Raw genomic sequence first — 13,820 nt, 5'->3', positions numbered from 1 at the left:
ATGTATTAATTAATTTATTGCATTAATTATTTGTGAACTAATTAATATTTGTATATTTTTTAAATAATTCTAATTAATATTTGTTTTTTTTTTTTATAATAATTCTAAGCATAAAAACACTGAATTCAGTGTATTCTCCATGCCATTCAGATATACCTACACACCAGATACATATGTATGTATCTAGATACATGATGTAGATACAGATACATGTAGACCCCATCGTCTCCTTGAACTCTATCCAGCTACAAAATGTGTTTCGAGTTCATGTCCTAATTTTACTTCAATCCCGATCATTTTGGCTCTGTGCCAAGCTTGAAGCATGGTGCGGGCCCCCTCCTCTTTAAACACCACCCTCGCCACCCAAAACTGGCGGGGCCATTACTCCCCTTTGGAGCCACTGGCCAGTAGACGGCAGACCACGCCCTGGTCGAGCACAAACAATGCTGTGTGTGCCAAGTGGGCAGGGGGCAGCCACAACGCTTCTGATTTGCGCCGCTGGTGGCAGTGACGCCAATGCCGGGGCGTCGTCCACTTGTTGCTCGGTTGTGCGCGCCTGTTCCCAAAACTGGATTTTGGGGCCTGACTGACCGCACTATCGAGTACCGGGACGGACAAGCGAGGCGTTGACACTTGCCAATGTACCAATCAACCATCGAACCGCGGCCGAGCAACCCACCGACCATGCCACTCCCACCCAATGCCCACGGTGGCGGGTGGTGGTTGCATTGACTGTGGTTAGTTACCGTTACGTTATGAGCGGGCCAATTAGCGAATAACCTTAACCTTAGCTTCCAAAAAAGCTCAAATCACAACCTGTGCTATGAGGCGCCCAAAAATGTCTAGCGCGTGGCCACTCAACGTTGGAGGAAAATCCCAACCCGCCACGCATCGAGTGAATATGAATATCTGCACCCCACCTAACCCCGCCTACCCCGATCCCCACTGGTTATCCAAAAACAGCGGGGAACTTGTTTCGGCGCATCTCAATGCCACTTCGAGATTGTACGAGCTGGTTATGTCATCGACATCGACATTCCCCATATACTACATACTTCCTACCCCCACCGCCATTCCAACAACCACCAAAAAGTTTGCCAAAATTCGCGCTGACCTACTGAGTGCCGAAAAAGTTGGCAAAATTCGCAAAAATCGCAAAATCCTTGAGTTTCAAGGTGCGTCCTTCACTTGGCAATGGGGCCGTGAAATTACGGTCAAGGCGCTTCCAACCAGTCGAAGGTTAGCGGAGAGCGAGAACGACAAGTCTGTGTGTCAGTAGAGGTCTCGTTCTAACATACCCTAAAAATCAGGGGTATATAAGATTGAAGGGGTATTATTTTATTTTGGGTTGTTTAAATTATAAAACTAACCTATTTGATTACGAAATAAATATAGTGGTCATTTTGGTTTCTTTACAAAAACATATGAATATGCTAAACCCACCACATTACCTAAACTCTTCTAAAGATTAAACAAAGTATGTATATAATAGGGTGTCTAAAATGAAATCATCCCCTAACAAAAATTTCAATATTTGCCTCGCAAAACGAAAATGAATTCCGCCTCGCAACAAAGGCAGAGCGAATCAACCTTTGTTGTTGGCTTTATTTTTGTTTTTGTTGCTTGTTTACCCGTATACATATGTATTTCGATGTTGTCGGTTGTGTTCTTGTCGTTATGTGTACGATATTTTCTGGCCTCCTAATGAAAATGTTGCTGTTTTTGTTTTTTGTTGTTGATATAATAAAACACCGTCGCCGCCTCCGTTCTGTTTGTTGTACAAACAGTCGGGGAGCAGCGAGAAACGCTGCCACAATAATAACAACAACAGAAATCAGTTGGAAATCGCGCGAGGCGACGCGACGCGTTTTCTGCCGTCGCTGTCAGTCGTGAAGGTGGGTCATTGTGAAATGACAGCGCCGAACCAACCAGGTGAGCAGAAAGTACAGCAAGCGGAAATACACATGCATATGTCTGTCTCAGCCAGAGCGAGACAGCCCCGATAGCCATGTTTGATTCAACAATAGTGTTGTCCCACTCGGCCCGCTATCCTCGATTGCTGTGAGCCGGTGCGTATTTTTGCGTCTGAAAGAAACAGGTCGAAGGCGGCTAAAGACCCGCGGAAACGGAGATTAATGTGAATGTGCTCTGCCAGGGCCCCGCCCGAGGCGAATGGCGAAATCCGCTTGCTTCTGCGATCTGGGTACCCGTACCTCGATGTCGGAAAATGTCGTGCAAGTGTTCGCTCGCACTTGCGTCAGAATGTGGAATGTTCACCGTGCTGTAAAATGCAAATGGCTGCAGTGTAAATGTCATGTAAATGATGGAACAAAGTCACCTTCCTGATATTGACGCGTTAAATAAAGAACCTGGAAGTATTTAGGTGTACCTTTGCTGTATAGTTTAATTAAATGTCTCTAGTTTCTCTAACAAAACTATGAATTTATTTGTTTTTGATCATACTCTGACTATATTCAAGTACTTATGACTTTTGACCGCGCTTTCGGTCCGATAGTAAGTACGACTTGATGTAAAAGTTGCTAAACAATACCAAAAAGGACAATGTTAAACAGCCTGAAACATACACCACGGGTCGCGGGACATTGCAATTGGGCTGCGATAATGTGTAGGCTATGATGGATAGTATAATTCCGAACTGTACCATCTGGGCCATGGTGATGTACTTCTTCCACCAAAGACTCGACTGCACCGCCTTGCTGACGGAGGACAGATAGTAGTAGGTGTACATCAGCACATGAACGGCCACGTTCAAGACGCAATAAAGGATAACGGCAGCAAATCCTTGGAGCCTTATGAACAAATATACCACCAACGGCATGCTGACGTGATGGAAGACATGCAGGACAGATATCTGTCTGTTCTTCTTCCGCAGAACAAAGAATATAGTTTCCGTCAGGTCGGCAAACTTGTTGACCAAGTACAGGGTGCCGAAGTAGCTCTCCCGGTGCTTGTGTTCATGGTCCAGAGGAAGACTCGTCATGCATCCCAAATCATACAGCCTCAAAAAGAACAAAAAGTGTATGGCCTGCAAAAATTATGATTATATCTTAAACAAGAAAGCAAAGCTAACTTCGGGCGGAGCCGAAGTTTATATACCCTTGCAGCTATAACCGGATATATATCGCAAACATCGGATATAGTTGGCCGATCCTTATGATTACATCATAATAAAACCAATTAATTACAATAAAGAATCTAAAAAAAAGTCCCAAGCTTCTATCTTCAAAAATTCGAAAGTTGATATTTCTACCAAATACCATTTCCGATCGTTCAGTTATATGTCAGCTATAAGATATAGTCAACCGATCGTTATGAAATTTGGTAGATCGGATTGACTGACCAAAAATAGAATGTGTACCAAGTGCCAGCTTTCTATCTTCAAAAACACGAATGTTGGGTCATTTCCGATCGTTCAGTTATATGGCAGCTATAGGATATAGTCGGCCGATCCTAATGAAATTTTGTAGGTCGGATTAACTGGCCAAAAATATAATCTGTACCAAGTTCCAGCTTTCTATCTTCAAAAACACGAAAGTTGGGTCATTTCCGATCGTTCAGTTATATGGCAGCTATAAGATATAGTCGGCCGATCCTTATGAAATTTGGCATGTCGTATTATTTTGCCAAAAATAGCTCTCATGTCAAATTTGAACTCTCTAACTCTAAAAACACCAAAGTTATACCATTTCCGATCAATCAGTTATATGGCAGCTATAGGATATAGTCGGCCGATCCCGGCCGTTCCGACTTATATACTGCGTGCAAAGGAAAGAAGGGTGTGTGCAAAGTTTCAAGACGATAGCTTTAAAACTGAGAGACTAGTTTGCGTAGAAACAGACAGACGGACAGACGGACAGACGGACAGACGGACAGACGGACAGACGGACAGACGGACATGCTCATATCAACTCAGGAGGTGATCCTGATCAAGAATATATATACTTTATAGGGTCGGAGATGTCTCCTTCACTGCGTTGCACACTTTTGGACAAAATTATAATACCCTCTGCAAGGGTATAAAAATAGGACTCCTTGTAAGGTGGCCAACTCACGTAGACGAGCATCCAAACGTTGTATATTATCTGAAAGATATTATAGCCCTTGATAATGGTTCGCAGATCAAATGGCGTTCGATTCTGCATAAACTTTGGTCCCACTTTCAGGACGAAGAGCAAATAGCCCAAAAGTACTATAATCACAGGATCCGCCGGAGAAAGCATATTGCATTCGGTTATGTCACTTTTAGGAATGGCCAGCAACTGTCGGCAAACCTAATAAGTGAATTGGATACATTTGAAATTCAATAACCTTGTAAATTATTCTATTAGAATACATTAAATGCAAATAAACTTTCATCAAGTGACGCAGTTCATAAATGCATAAGAGAACAGCAGAAACTTGACCAAAAGTTAGCTTTTATATAGGTTTTCTAGGCCTAGAATAAATAAATATTCACATAAATCTAGAGCTTCCTATATCATTAATATATAACCGTAAAATAAAAACGCATTAATTCTTAGTTTGGAAAACCGGAAGTAACCTAAGTTTTGATTGCTATTTTAATTATAATGTATAGAATGGTATACATTTAAATGTTTTCTAAGGAGAGACATTTCTTTTATCACATAGTTGGGTTATTGAATTTTATTTAATTATCCAAATATTCTATTTAATGTGATTTATTTTTTGAAATACTTAAAAAACTACTGCCGACGCTTCCGGTCGGAAAGTATGTAAGCTCTGACATAAAAGTTTCCAAACAATACGAAAAGGGACAATGACAAAACTCCACAAATATAGGCTTGAAATCTCGGGACCTTACAGTTGGGCTGCGATAAAGTGTAGGTGTTAAGAGCTAGAACTATCCCGAATTGTACCATCTGGGCGATTGTAATGTACTTCTTCCACCAGAGGCTCTGTTGCGCCGCCTTGCTTACGGTGGATAGGTAGTAGTAGGTGTACATCAGGATGTGGACGATAATGTTAAGCAAAGCGTAGGCGGTGGCGACCCCCCCATATCCGTGGAGTGTTGTAAAGAGAAAAACCACAAGGGGCATGCTGGCGTGGTGGAAGAGGTGAAGGACAGATATTTGTCTGTCTTTCTTGCGCAGGACGAAGAATATCGTTTCCACCAAGTCGACGAATTTGTTAATCAAATAAAGGTTACTGTAGTAACGCTCAGCGTCCTTGTGCTCGTGGTCCAGAGGTAGAGTTGTCATGCATCCCAAATCATAAGCTTTCAAAACGAACAGAAAGTTAACAAACTAAAAAGTGCATACCAATTAGTAATAATGCATCCTCATTCAAGAATAATCCTCTTTATATTACTCACGTGTACAAGCATCCAAATATTGTAAATAATTTGGAATATATTGTAGACCTTTATAACGCGCCGTAGATCAAAGGGCTCCCGGTTTTTCATGAGTCTTGGACCCACCTTCAGGACGAAGAGCAGATAGCTCAATAGAGTAATTAAAGTAGGCCATGGGCTACTAAATATTGACAGTGTGGCAGGATCCACCGGGGAGAGCATTGGTAATATCTGTTTTGGATTTAACGAGCAACTGGTCTTGAGGTCTTGATAAGCTAGCTGATACCAATAGACATTTCGCGGAAATGAAAACGCTTCCATTTGTATGCATGAATTTAAATGCAGGTAAATCAACATACTGCACAAATGCACTCTTACGAAATAGTTTTTATACTTGCAGAGGGTTTTATAATTTTGGTCAAAAGTGTGCAACGCAGTGAAGGAGACATCTCCGACCCTATAAAGTATATATATTCTTGATCAGGATCACTTCCTGAGTTGATATGAGCATGTCCGTCTGTCTGTTTCTCGTCTTGAAACTCTGCACACACCCTTCTTTCCTTTGCACGCAGTATATATTGGTCGGAAATGGTATAACTTTGATGTTTTTGAAGTTAGAAAAGTTACAAATTTTAAAAGTTTTGAAGTTACAAATTTTACAAGAGAACTATTTTGGGCAAAATAATACGGCATGTAAAATTTCATAAGGATCGGTCGACTATATTTTATAGCTGCCATATAACTGAACGATCGGAAATGGTTTTTGGTAGAAATACCAACTTTTGTATTTTTGAAGATAGAAAATTGGAATTTTTTTTTAGATTTTGTATTATAATAAATTGGGTTATACTATCATATTCTCATAAAGATCGGCCAACTATATCCGATGTTTGCGATATATATCCGGTTTAAACTGCAAGGGTATATCAACTTCGTCTCCGCCCGAAGTTAGCTTTCCTTTCGTGTTAAGAATTAGATTTTCTATAATTAAATTAATCCAAAATTGATGGAATAAGATTTTCAAGTAGATAGCCTATTAGAATAGAAAGGCTGCGACTTTTTAAACTAGACCTTTGTGTTGAACTTGATTTTGAAAATAGAAATGGAAAAATATGCAAATGAGACGACTTGTTTCACTTGAAACATAAAAAAACATCGTAATTTTAGATATAACCATTCTTTTAAAGACTAAAAAGTAACATAACACTACTAATCCCCTTTTTTAAATATGTATATTTGCTTTCAAAAGAAACTTAAATATATTTTCACAACCATATAGTTCGATTGGCTAATCACGACGTTTGCGATCGGCAAGCACATAAGTTCTGACGTAAAAGTTAGTGAACAACATCAGGAAGGAGAAATTTAGTATTCCAGACAAATATGACGTCACCTTGGGGACAGTGCAGTCGGGCTGGGATAACGAGTAGGTGATACAGGCTAGAATGATGGCAAATTGCACCATTTGGGAGATTGTGATGTACTTCTTCCACCACAGGCTCTTCTGCACAGATTCGCTTACAGACGACAGATAGTAGTAGGTGTACATTAGCACGTGTACCATAACGTTCATTAGGCAATAAGACGTAGCTATGCCACCGTAGCCATTATATATGATACCAATATATATAGCAAAGGGCATGCTAACGTGATGGAAGACATGGAGTACGGATATCTGCCGGTCCTTCTTCCGTAGAATGAAAAATACCGTTTCCACCAAGTCGATGAATTTGTTAATCAAATATAGGTTACTAAAGTACCGCTCTCTATCCTTGTGCTCGTGGTCCAGTGGAAGGGTATTCATGCAGCCCAAGTCGTAGGCCCTCAAGACAAACAAAAAGTGAATTGTCTAAAAAAATAACCAATTAAAAAAATATATCTTTTTCATATTCGGGTGTCAACTCACGTATAAAAACATCCAACTGTTGTAGACGATTTGAAATATATTGTAGACCTTAATTACTCCACGAAGATCAAAGGGCTCACGATTCTTCATGAGCTTGGGTCCCACTTTTAGGACGAAGAGCAGATAGCTCGATAGAATAATTAAAGTAGGCCATGGGCTACTAAATATTGGCAGTATGACAGGATCCACCGGGGAGAGCATTGGTAATATCTGTTGTGGATTTTACGAGCAACTGGTCTTGAGGTCTTGATAAGCTAGTTGATACTATTAGATATTTCGCGGAAATGAAAACGTTTCCATTTGTATGCATATGTGAAAATGCAATAAAATCAATATACAAATCAATTAAATCACAAATGCAATCCTACGCCATAGTTTCTTAGAAGTCACCTTTATGAATTAAATAGACTTCAATTAACCCAAAATTAATGGAATAAACGATTAAATTCGTTACAAGTAGATAGTCCATTAGAATAGAATGGCCGTGACTTTTAAGACGAAACCTTTGACTTAGAACTTGATTTTGAAAATAGAAATGGAAAAATATGCAAATGAGACGACTTGTTTCACTTGAAGCATAAAAAAACATCGGAATTTTAGATATAACCATTCTTTTAAAGACTAAAAAGTAACATAACACTACTTATCCCCTGTTTTAAATATGTATATTTGCTTCAAAAAGAAACTTAAATATATTTTTACAACCATACAGTTCGATTGGCTAATCACGACGTTTGCGGTCGGCAAGCACATAGGTTCTCACGTAAAAGTTAGTGAACAACATCAGGAAGGAGAAAGCTAGTATTCCAGACAAGTATGACGTCACCTTGGGGACAGTGCAGTCGGGCTGGGATAACGAGTAAGTGATACAGGCTAGAATGATGGCGAATTGCACCATTTGGGAGATTGTGATGTACTTTTTCCACCACAGGCTCTTCTGCACAGATTCGCTTACAGACGAAAGATAGTAGTAGGTGTACATTAACACGTGTACCATAACGTTCATTAGGCAATAAGACGTAGCTATGCCACCGTAGCCATTATATATGATACCAATATATACAGCAAAGGGCATGCTAACGTGATGGAAGACATGCAGTACGGATATCTGCCGGTCCTTCTTCCGCAGAATGAAAAATACCGTTTCCACCAAGTCGATGAACTTGTTAATCAAATATAGGTTACTAAAGTACCGCTCTCTATCCTTGTGCTCGTGGTCCAGTGGAAGAGTATTCATACAGCCCAAGTCGTAGGCCCTCAAGACAAACAAAAAGTGAATTGTCTAAAAAAATAACCAATTAAAAAAGTATATCTTTTTCATATTTGCGTTTCAACTCACGTATAAAAACATCCAACTGTTGTAGACGATTTGAAATATATTGTAGACCTTAATTACTCCACGCAGATCAAAGGGCTCACGATTCTTCATGAGCTTGGGGCCCACTTTTAGGACGAAGAGCAGATAGCTCGATAGAATAATTAAAGTGGGCCATGGGCTACTAAATATTGGTAGCAAAACTGGATCCACCGGGGAGAACATGTTGGAATAGGTTTTGTTTGTTGGAGAAATGGCGAGCTACTGCTTGGATAACTTTGTAAGGAACGAATTGCATTGTAAATGTAATTCAAATTTAATCTATTCCGTTTAAAATGCATTAGTATTAAACACTGTGTGTGTGCGGAAGATAAACGTCCTATGCCCCCCGAATAGGGCTCTGCCGACCACTGATTTAAATACCTCATGCATATGGAAGCCCATTTGAACAGAAACGCACAAGTCGATATTGATTAAGTTTGATGTTTTTATCACTAAAGTGTAGGAATAAGGAAGTACAAATTTTAAAAATAGATACACAACTCTAAGCTCATTTTTTCCGGAGCACGTTACATCCATCAGAACAACTGATATGAACTATTGTATAGACTGCGCCCATATCAGTCTTTTGGCTGACATCGGCATTGGTAATGTGAGAAGCTCGAAAATGTCTTAAGAAGCGGATAAGACGTGGGGATTATCCTCCTGAGGTATGCACACGCACCCCGCGATGACACTGGCACCTCCTAATCCCTTTTAATTAGATTCTTTGGCCCGACTATAAAAGCATCTTGACAGCAATTGCCCCAGGTCAGCCTTAGACAAGGCGAGTCTTCGGAAAACATGTCTCGTTCCATGGGAAACTAATTCGTGAAGTGGCTTCAGCAGGATGCACCTCAACGGACCCACTGGGCCCCAGGCTCTCGTAAACAGTAGTTCTGGCGATGGAGGGGTTTTTCCTATGGGACATGGCTATCCTGCGGAATACCAGCATATGATCCATGCTCATTGGCGCGGATTTCGGGAGGCGCCAATATATTATCATGCCGGTTTTTATATAGCCTATGTGGTTCTTATGTTGTCGAATATATTTGGAAATGGATTGGTCATCTGGATTTTTTCAACGTAAGCTTAATATTATTTATTAATTCACTTATAAAGTCACCCAAACATGTAACGTATTTTTCAGCTCCAAGTCCCTCCGAACTCCGTCCAATTTACTGATCCTGAACCTAGCCATCTTCGACCTGTTCATGTGCAGCAATATGCCACATTATTTGCTAAACGCTACTGTTGGTTATATCGTGGGAGGGGATCTCGGATGCGATATTTACGCTTTAAACGGAGGCATCTCTGGAATGGGAGCTTCAATAACAAATGCCTTCATAGCCTTCGATCGGTACAAGACCATATCGAATCCCATTGACGGGCGGCTGAGTTACGGCCAGATTGTCCTGCTCATCATATTCACATGGTTGTGGGCTACCCCATTTTCGGTGCTGCCTTTGTTCCAAATCTGGGGACGTTATCAGCCTGGTAAGTAGTGACTATTGAGTTAGCTTGGTGTGCTTGTGGGTTCAAGCATACTTTTAGGCTCATGAGTGCATAACTGCATTTTTGCAACTTCCTAGAATATCCTTTTTTGTGAACATGGCTTTATTTTTTCAATTATAGAGGGATATCTAACCACATGCACCTTTGACTACCTAACGAACACGGATGAGAATCGCCTCTTCGTGCGCACGATCTTCGTCTGGTCCTACGTTATCCCTATGTCCACGATCCTGGTTTCCTACTACAAACTCTTCACCCATGTCCGCACTCACGAACAAATGCTGGCGGAGCAGGCCAAAAAGATGAACGTCAAATCCCTTTCGGCCAATTCCAATGCGGACAGCATGAGCGTAGAGCTCCGGATCGCCAAGGCTGCTCTTATCATTTACATGCTGTTTATTTTGGCCTGGACGCCGTACTCCGTGGTGGCTCTAATCGGATGCTTTGGCGAACAACAGCTTATCACGCCCTTCGTTTCCATGCTGCCGTGTCTGGCCTGCAAGTCGGTGTCCTGCCTGGATCCTTGGGTGTATGCCACCAGTCATCCAAAGTACCGCCTGGAACTGGAGCGGCGTCTTCCTTGGCTAGGTATCCGTGAGAAACAAGCCACCTCGGGTTCATCCGGGGGGCAGGAGAGTGTGGCTAGCGTCAGCGGGGATACTTTGGCGCTGAGTGTCCAAAATTAGAAAAATTACAAAAAAATTTACGGTTGAAAATATGGCTTGAACATGTTATACGAGTTGATTAATTTTAAGATGCAATGAACTTTAAGAGTTCCAAAAAATACAAACCAAAAAAAGTTGGCATTGAAAAAGAATATTTAAAATTTTTATATCTAATTTGGTTTATAAAGGTTTATCTTAACGGTCTTTTAAAGATCTTATAAAATGTACATACATATATGTTTCGTCAACTTTTCCTCTTCCAACAGAGGAAATCTGATTTCTCCGGATGCAACCGTTGCAACATGCACATTTCAAGAGGAGTTCAGACAACATCCTGTCTGCTGTTGCACACGCATTCTCCACTTATCTCCACTGTAAACCACGTCCACTCCAACGTCCTATCTATGTACCTGTCTACACATTTAAAGCGCAATCGCACGAAACAAATTCAAAAACAGCAATGGCAGGGTGGCCTGGCGGTGGCGGTGTCTGTCAGGGGACGGGGTCCAACCACCGATGAGGTTGAAGAAGTTGTGCTTCTTTGTTGCTTGCGCACATCCAACCAATCCGTGGCCGAAAGTGGCGTTTCAATTCAGCGAATGTTCCACACGACACCAGGCGAACAGGAGCCATAGCACCGGTTTACAACATTTGCACGCGGGCGTTGAAAGTGTGATTGGCTGTCGCTCTGCCTGAGTGTGGCCAGCGAGTGGAGCACCCAGTGAGGTGGGGGTAGGGGGAGGAAAGCGCCCGCTGGTGATGGGACACCGAATCGGGAGCGAGGAGCGTAGCAACAATGTTGCAATTGTGCCCTCACCACCCGGGGGGGAAGACTAGACCAAGTGGGCATGTGTGTGAGCGAGCGATTCGCTGGCTGGGGCTTCTTCTTGCTCTTTAAGAAACAACAAACATTTTTACTAGGTCTCCATGAGATTTAGCAGCATGCTGGTGGGCCGCAAGCGATTAGATTTTCAATGGAAACTCAATAGAAACGGTGTTAGAAGCCATTGGCCGCAGGTGCGACAAAGATGAGTATACTGGGGCCGGGCGGGATTAGAGAGATAGACAGATGCGATGGGGCTCATTCAGCCTCACCATTTATTTAGGCTTTGTGGCTACGGGCAACACCAACACCAACACCACCCAACCCATCTTATTCTCCGGATAATCCAATTTGCCCACTGAACTGAAGTGGCGTCGCCTGCAGCGATTCGGATTCGGATTCGTTTGTTTCCCACCCGGCGGGAGGATTGTGTGTCGTTTTCGACATTCCTCTTATTGTGTGCCGACGACTTGTTGCATGTAATAATAATAATAACGAACGAAACGGTATCTCGTAGCTGTTTAGTGGATGATTAAACTGAATTTAATCGTTTGCGAACAGGCGCTCAGCGGAGCGGGGCTCGTCGTCGGGCCATTATTTTCGTTGCTATGTATCTTGTGCTGAAATCCATACGAGTTTAAATTGCCAGCAGAACGGGCAGGGCAGTCGTGTGTACATACAATCACTATAGCCATCCCGCTCACACACTCGTTTTTCTGGCTTACATCCCTGTTGTCAATTTGCAGCAGAGAATTGTTCTGAAAGATACATTATCTTTAAATTGAAATATTTTGTTGTCTAATCATATTTACTTGTTAATAGAATAGAAATTTTAATAATTTTTTTGTATTTCAATGGGAGTTTAGAAACATTTTCTGAAGACTGCAACTCAAATCAATTTTTGAAATAAATATGTATGTCTATAAAGTTTTTTAATTGATCTTTTAACGGTTTTAAAATTTAAAGATAGTTTGAAAATAGTTTAAAGGTTAAGATCGTAATGTATTAATATTAAAGAGACTGATTTTCTTGGTTATAAAGGTCTGTCTCTTATCAGGTTTCTGCCAATTTCCCACCAGGTACGGAGGGCGCCACTTCTGATACGGACATCCCACTCGCTCCCGCAGTGACAAGGCCGTCTCAAACAGTTTGCCATCACTGTCTCTTGGCATTAATCGTCTTTCTATGAATTTGGCAATCCTAATAATGCCAATTCGTGGGGTGGGCGCCTGTTAACTAGCAGCAGGCTTACAGCATTACCATGTCGGAAATCAATAAAAGATGTTGACGAAAAGTCAGCCCAGCACCCGCTTCCGATGGTGGGGGTGGGGATTCCGCCTCTGCTGCAATTTCCTGCCAGTGCTGGGCCTCTGTTAACATTTGAACGTTAAAAATTCGATTTTATAGAATTCCAGCAACGCCCACCGACAGGGAGGCACAACGAAGGCCACAACGACAGTAAAAAAAGCACTGTTTGTCTGCTAATTATACAAACAAGCTGAGGTCGCAGTGATGTTGCTGCTGCCGCTTTCGTTTCGGCCTGGCTACGCGTTCTGCGCGCCTCTTAGTTATTATGTCAGATCTGCAATGTGCGACTATAAAATACGTATGCGGCCGCCGAGAATTTATTGACTCGTCGCCCCGGGCCGGGGGTGTGAGTTATAAAATTGATGGTATAAACTGTCTTGAATTTATAAATCCGTCCGTACTTTTCTCGGGCCGCCCTGCTTTGCACCGACCGTTCTCTTCCTGGGCGCCTAATGCGTTTTTTCGAGTGTATGGTAACATTTGTATTCATATTATGCTCGCTTCCACCGCCCGATATTTGGGGATGACTTTCCGGGTTCGTCATGGCGACGGTTGCGCCACTTCTTCGCGCCTGTTGAAATTTTTCGATTGTATGTTGGTAACATTTTGTGGTCCCAAAATGTTTGACGCTCGCTCACAGCTCTGGCAACGCTTCTCTCTCCATCTCGTACGAATTCCGAGTGGCATTCCCGACCGCATATTTCAAATCTCAAAGTGTCGAGCGGCATTCCGTGCAGGCATTGAGCGGCGGAGGAGAGGGTTGTCAGAGCACCGGACGGGGCGAAAAGCAACAAGTGGCTGCCGGATGAATGGCCGCCTGACAACCCTGGTCGAGCGTTCCACGGACGGGTGGCATTCCAAGCATAACAATGCCGTCTGCTTTTTACGCTGCTTGCCTGTTCGGGCAACTGTGTGAA

The 13,820-nt window shown here is 42.1% G+C and overlaps 5 protein-coding genes across 5 annotated transcripts; 1 reads left to right on the top strand and 4 right to left on the bottom strand.

Annotated features, from left to right (window-relative positions):
- Positions 1-2,378: 2,378 nt before the first annotated feature.
- Positions 2,379-4,269, bottom strand: LOC108127267 (very long chain fatty acid elongase F-like). The gene is made up of 2 exons (XM_017244206.2): positions 4,074-4,269; positions 2,379-3,046 (listed from the first exon to the last, which is right to left on the bottom strand). Exons 1-2 carry the CDS (start codon positions 4,239-4,241, stop codon positions 2,483-2,485), a joined length of 732 nt encoding a protein of 243 aa, XP_017099695.2. The 5' UTR covers positions 4,242-4,269; the 3' UTR covers positions 2,379-2,482.
- Positions 4,270-4,647: 378 nt separating this feature from the next.
- On the bottom strand, positions 4,648-5,607 carry LOC108127266 (very long chain fatty acid elongase F-like). The gene is made up of 2 exons (XM_017244205.3): positions 5,354-5,607; positions 4,648-5,285 (listed from the first exon to the last, which is right to left on the bottom strand). Exons 1-2 carry the CDS (start codon positions 5,552-5,554, stop codon positions 4,725-4,727), a joined length of 762 nt encoding a protein of 253 aa, XP_017099694.2. The 5' UTR covers positions 5,555-5,607; the 3' UTR covers positions 4,648-4,724.
- Positions 5,608-6,583: 976 nt separating this feature from the next.
- Positions 6,584-7,501, bottom strand: LOC122322246 (very long chain fatty acid elongase F-like). The gene is made up of 2 exons (XM_043213916.2): positions 7,239-7,501; positions 6,584-7,181 (listed from the first exon to the last, which is right to left on the bottom strand). The coding sequence occupies exons 1-2, from the start codon at positions 7,437-7,439 to the stop codon at positions 6,621-6,623; spliced, it is 762 nt and encodes a 253-aa protein (XP_043069851.2). The 5' UTR covers positions 7,440-7,501; the 3' UTR covers positions 6,584-6,620.
- A 380-nt stretch (positions 7,502-7,881) lies between these two features.
- LOC108127269 (very long chain fatty acid elongase F-like) lies at positions 7,882-8,818 on the bottom strand. Its single transcript, XM_017244209.3, has 2 exons — positions 8,578-8,818; positions 7,882-8,520 (listed from the first exon to the last, which is right to left on the bottom strand). The coding sequence occupies exons 1-2, from the start codon at positions 8,776-8,778 to the stop codon at positions 7,960-7,962; spliced, it is 762 nt and encodes a 253-aa protein (XP_017099698.2). The 5' UTR covers positions 8,779-8,818; the 3' UTR covers positions 7,882-7,959.
- Positions 8,819-9,112: 294 nt separating this feature from the next.
- Rh5 (Rhodopsin 5) lies at positions 9,113-10,926 on the top strand. Its single transcript, XM_017244384.3, has 4 exons — positions 9,113-9,263; positions 9,318-9,678; positions 9,743-10,089; positions 10,228-10,926. The coding sequence occupies exons 2-4, from the start codon at positions 9,443-9,445 to the stop codon at positions 10,791-10,793; spliced, it is 1,149 nt and encodes a 382-aa protein (XP_017099873.1). The 5' UTR covers positions 9,113-9,263; positions 9,318-9,442; the 3' UTR covers positions 10,794-10,926.
- The last annotated feature ends 2,894 nt before the right edge of the window (positions 10,927-13,820 follow it).

This window comes from Drosophila bipectinata, chromosome 2L (genome assembly GCF_030179905.1).
Source record: "Drosophila bipectinata strain 14024-0381.07 chromosome 2L, DbipHiC1v2, whole genome shotgun sequence".
Lineage (NCBI taxonomy): Eukaryota > Metazoa > Arthropoda > Insecta > Diptera > Drosophilidae > Drosophila > Drosophila bipectinata.
The sequence above is the reverse complement of the archived record's forward strand: the minus strand, read 5'-3'. Positions and strand labels throughout refer to the sequence as shown.

Coding starts and splice junctions, on each gene's coding strand:
- LOC108127267 (XM_017244206.2), bottom strand. CDS start 4,241: ATGCTTTCTCCGGCGGATCCTGTGATTATAGTACTTTTGGGCTATTTG. Junction 3,047..4,073: donor ACGTTTGGATGCTCGTCTAC/GTGAGTTGGCCA, acceptor TAATTTTTGCAG/GCCATACACTTTTTGTTCTT.
- LOC108127266 (XM_017244205.3), bottom strand. CDS start 5,554: ATGCTCTCCCCGGTGGATCCTGCCACACTGTCAATATTTAGTAGCCCA. Junction 5,286..5,353: donor ATATTTGGATGCTTGTACAC/GTGAGTAATATA, acceptor TGCACTTTTTAG/TTTGTTAACTTTCTGTTCGT.
- LOC122322246 (XM_043213916.2), bottom strand. CDS start 7,439: ATGCTCTCCCCGGTGGATCCTGTCATACTGCCAATATTTAGTAGCCCA. Junction 7,182..7,238: donor ACAGTTGGATGTTTTTATAC/GTGAGTTGACAC, acceptor TTATTTTTTTAG/ACAATTCACTTTTTGTTTGT.
- LOC108127269 (XM_017244209.3), bottom strand. CDS start 8,778: ATGTTCTCCCCGGTGGATCCAGTTTTGCTACCAATATTTAGTAGCCCA. Junction 8,521..8,577: donor ACAGTTGGATGTTTTTATAC/GTGAGTTGAAAC, acceptor TTATTTTTTTAG/ACAATTCACTTTTTGTTTGT.
- Rh5 (XM_017244384.3), top strand. CDS start 9,443: ATGCACCTCAACGGACCCACTGGGCCCCAGGCTCTCGTAAACAGTAGT. Junction 9,679..9,742: donor GTCATCTGGATTTTTTCAAC/GTAAGCTTAATA, acceptor CGTATTTTTCAG/CTCCAAGTCCCTCCGAACTC. Junction 10,090..10,227: donor CTGGGGACGTTATCAGCCTG/GTAAGTAGTGAC, acceptor TTTCAATTATAG/AGGGATATCTAACCACATGC.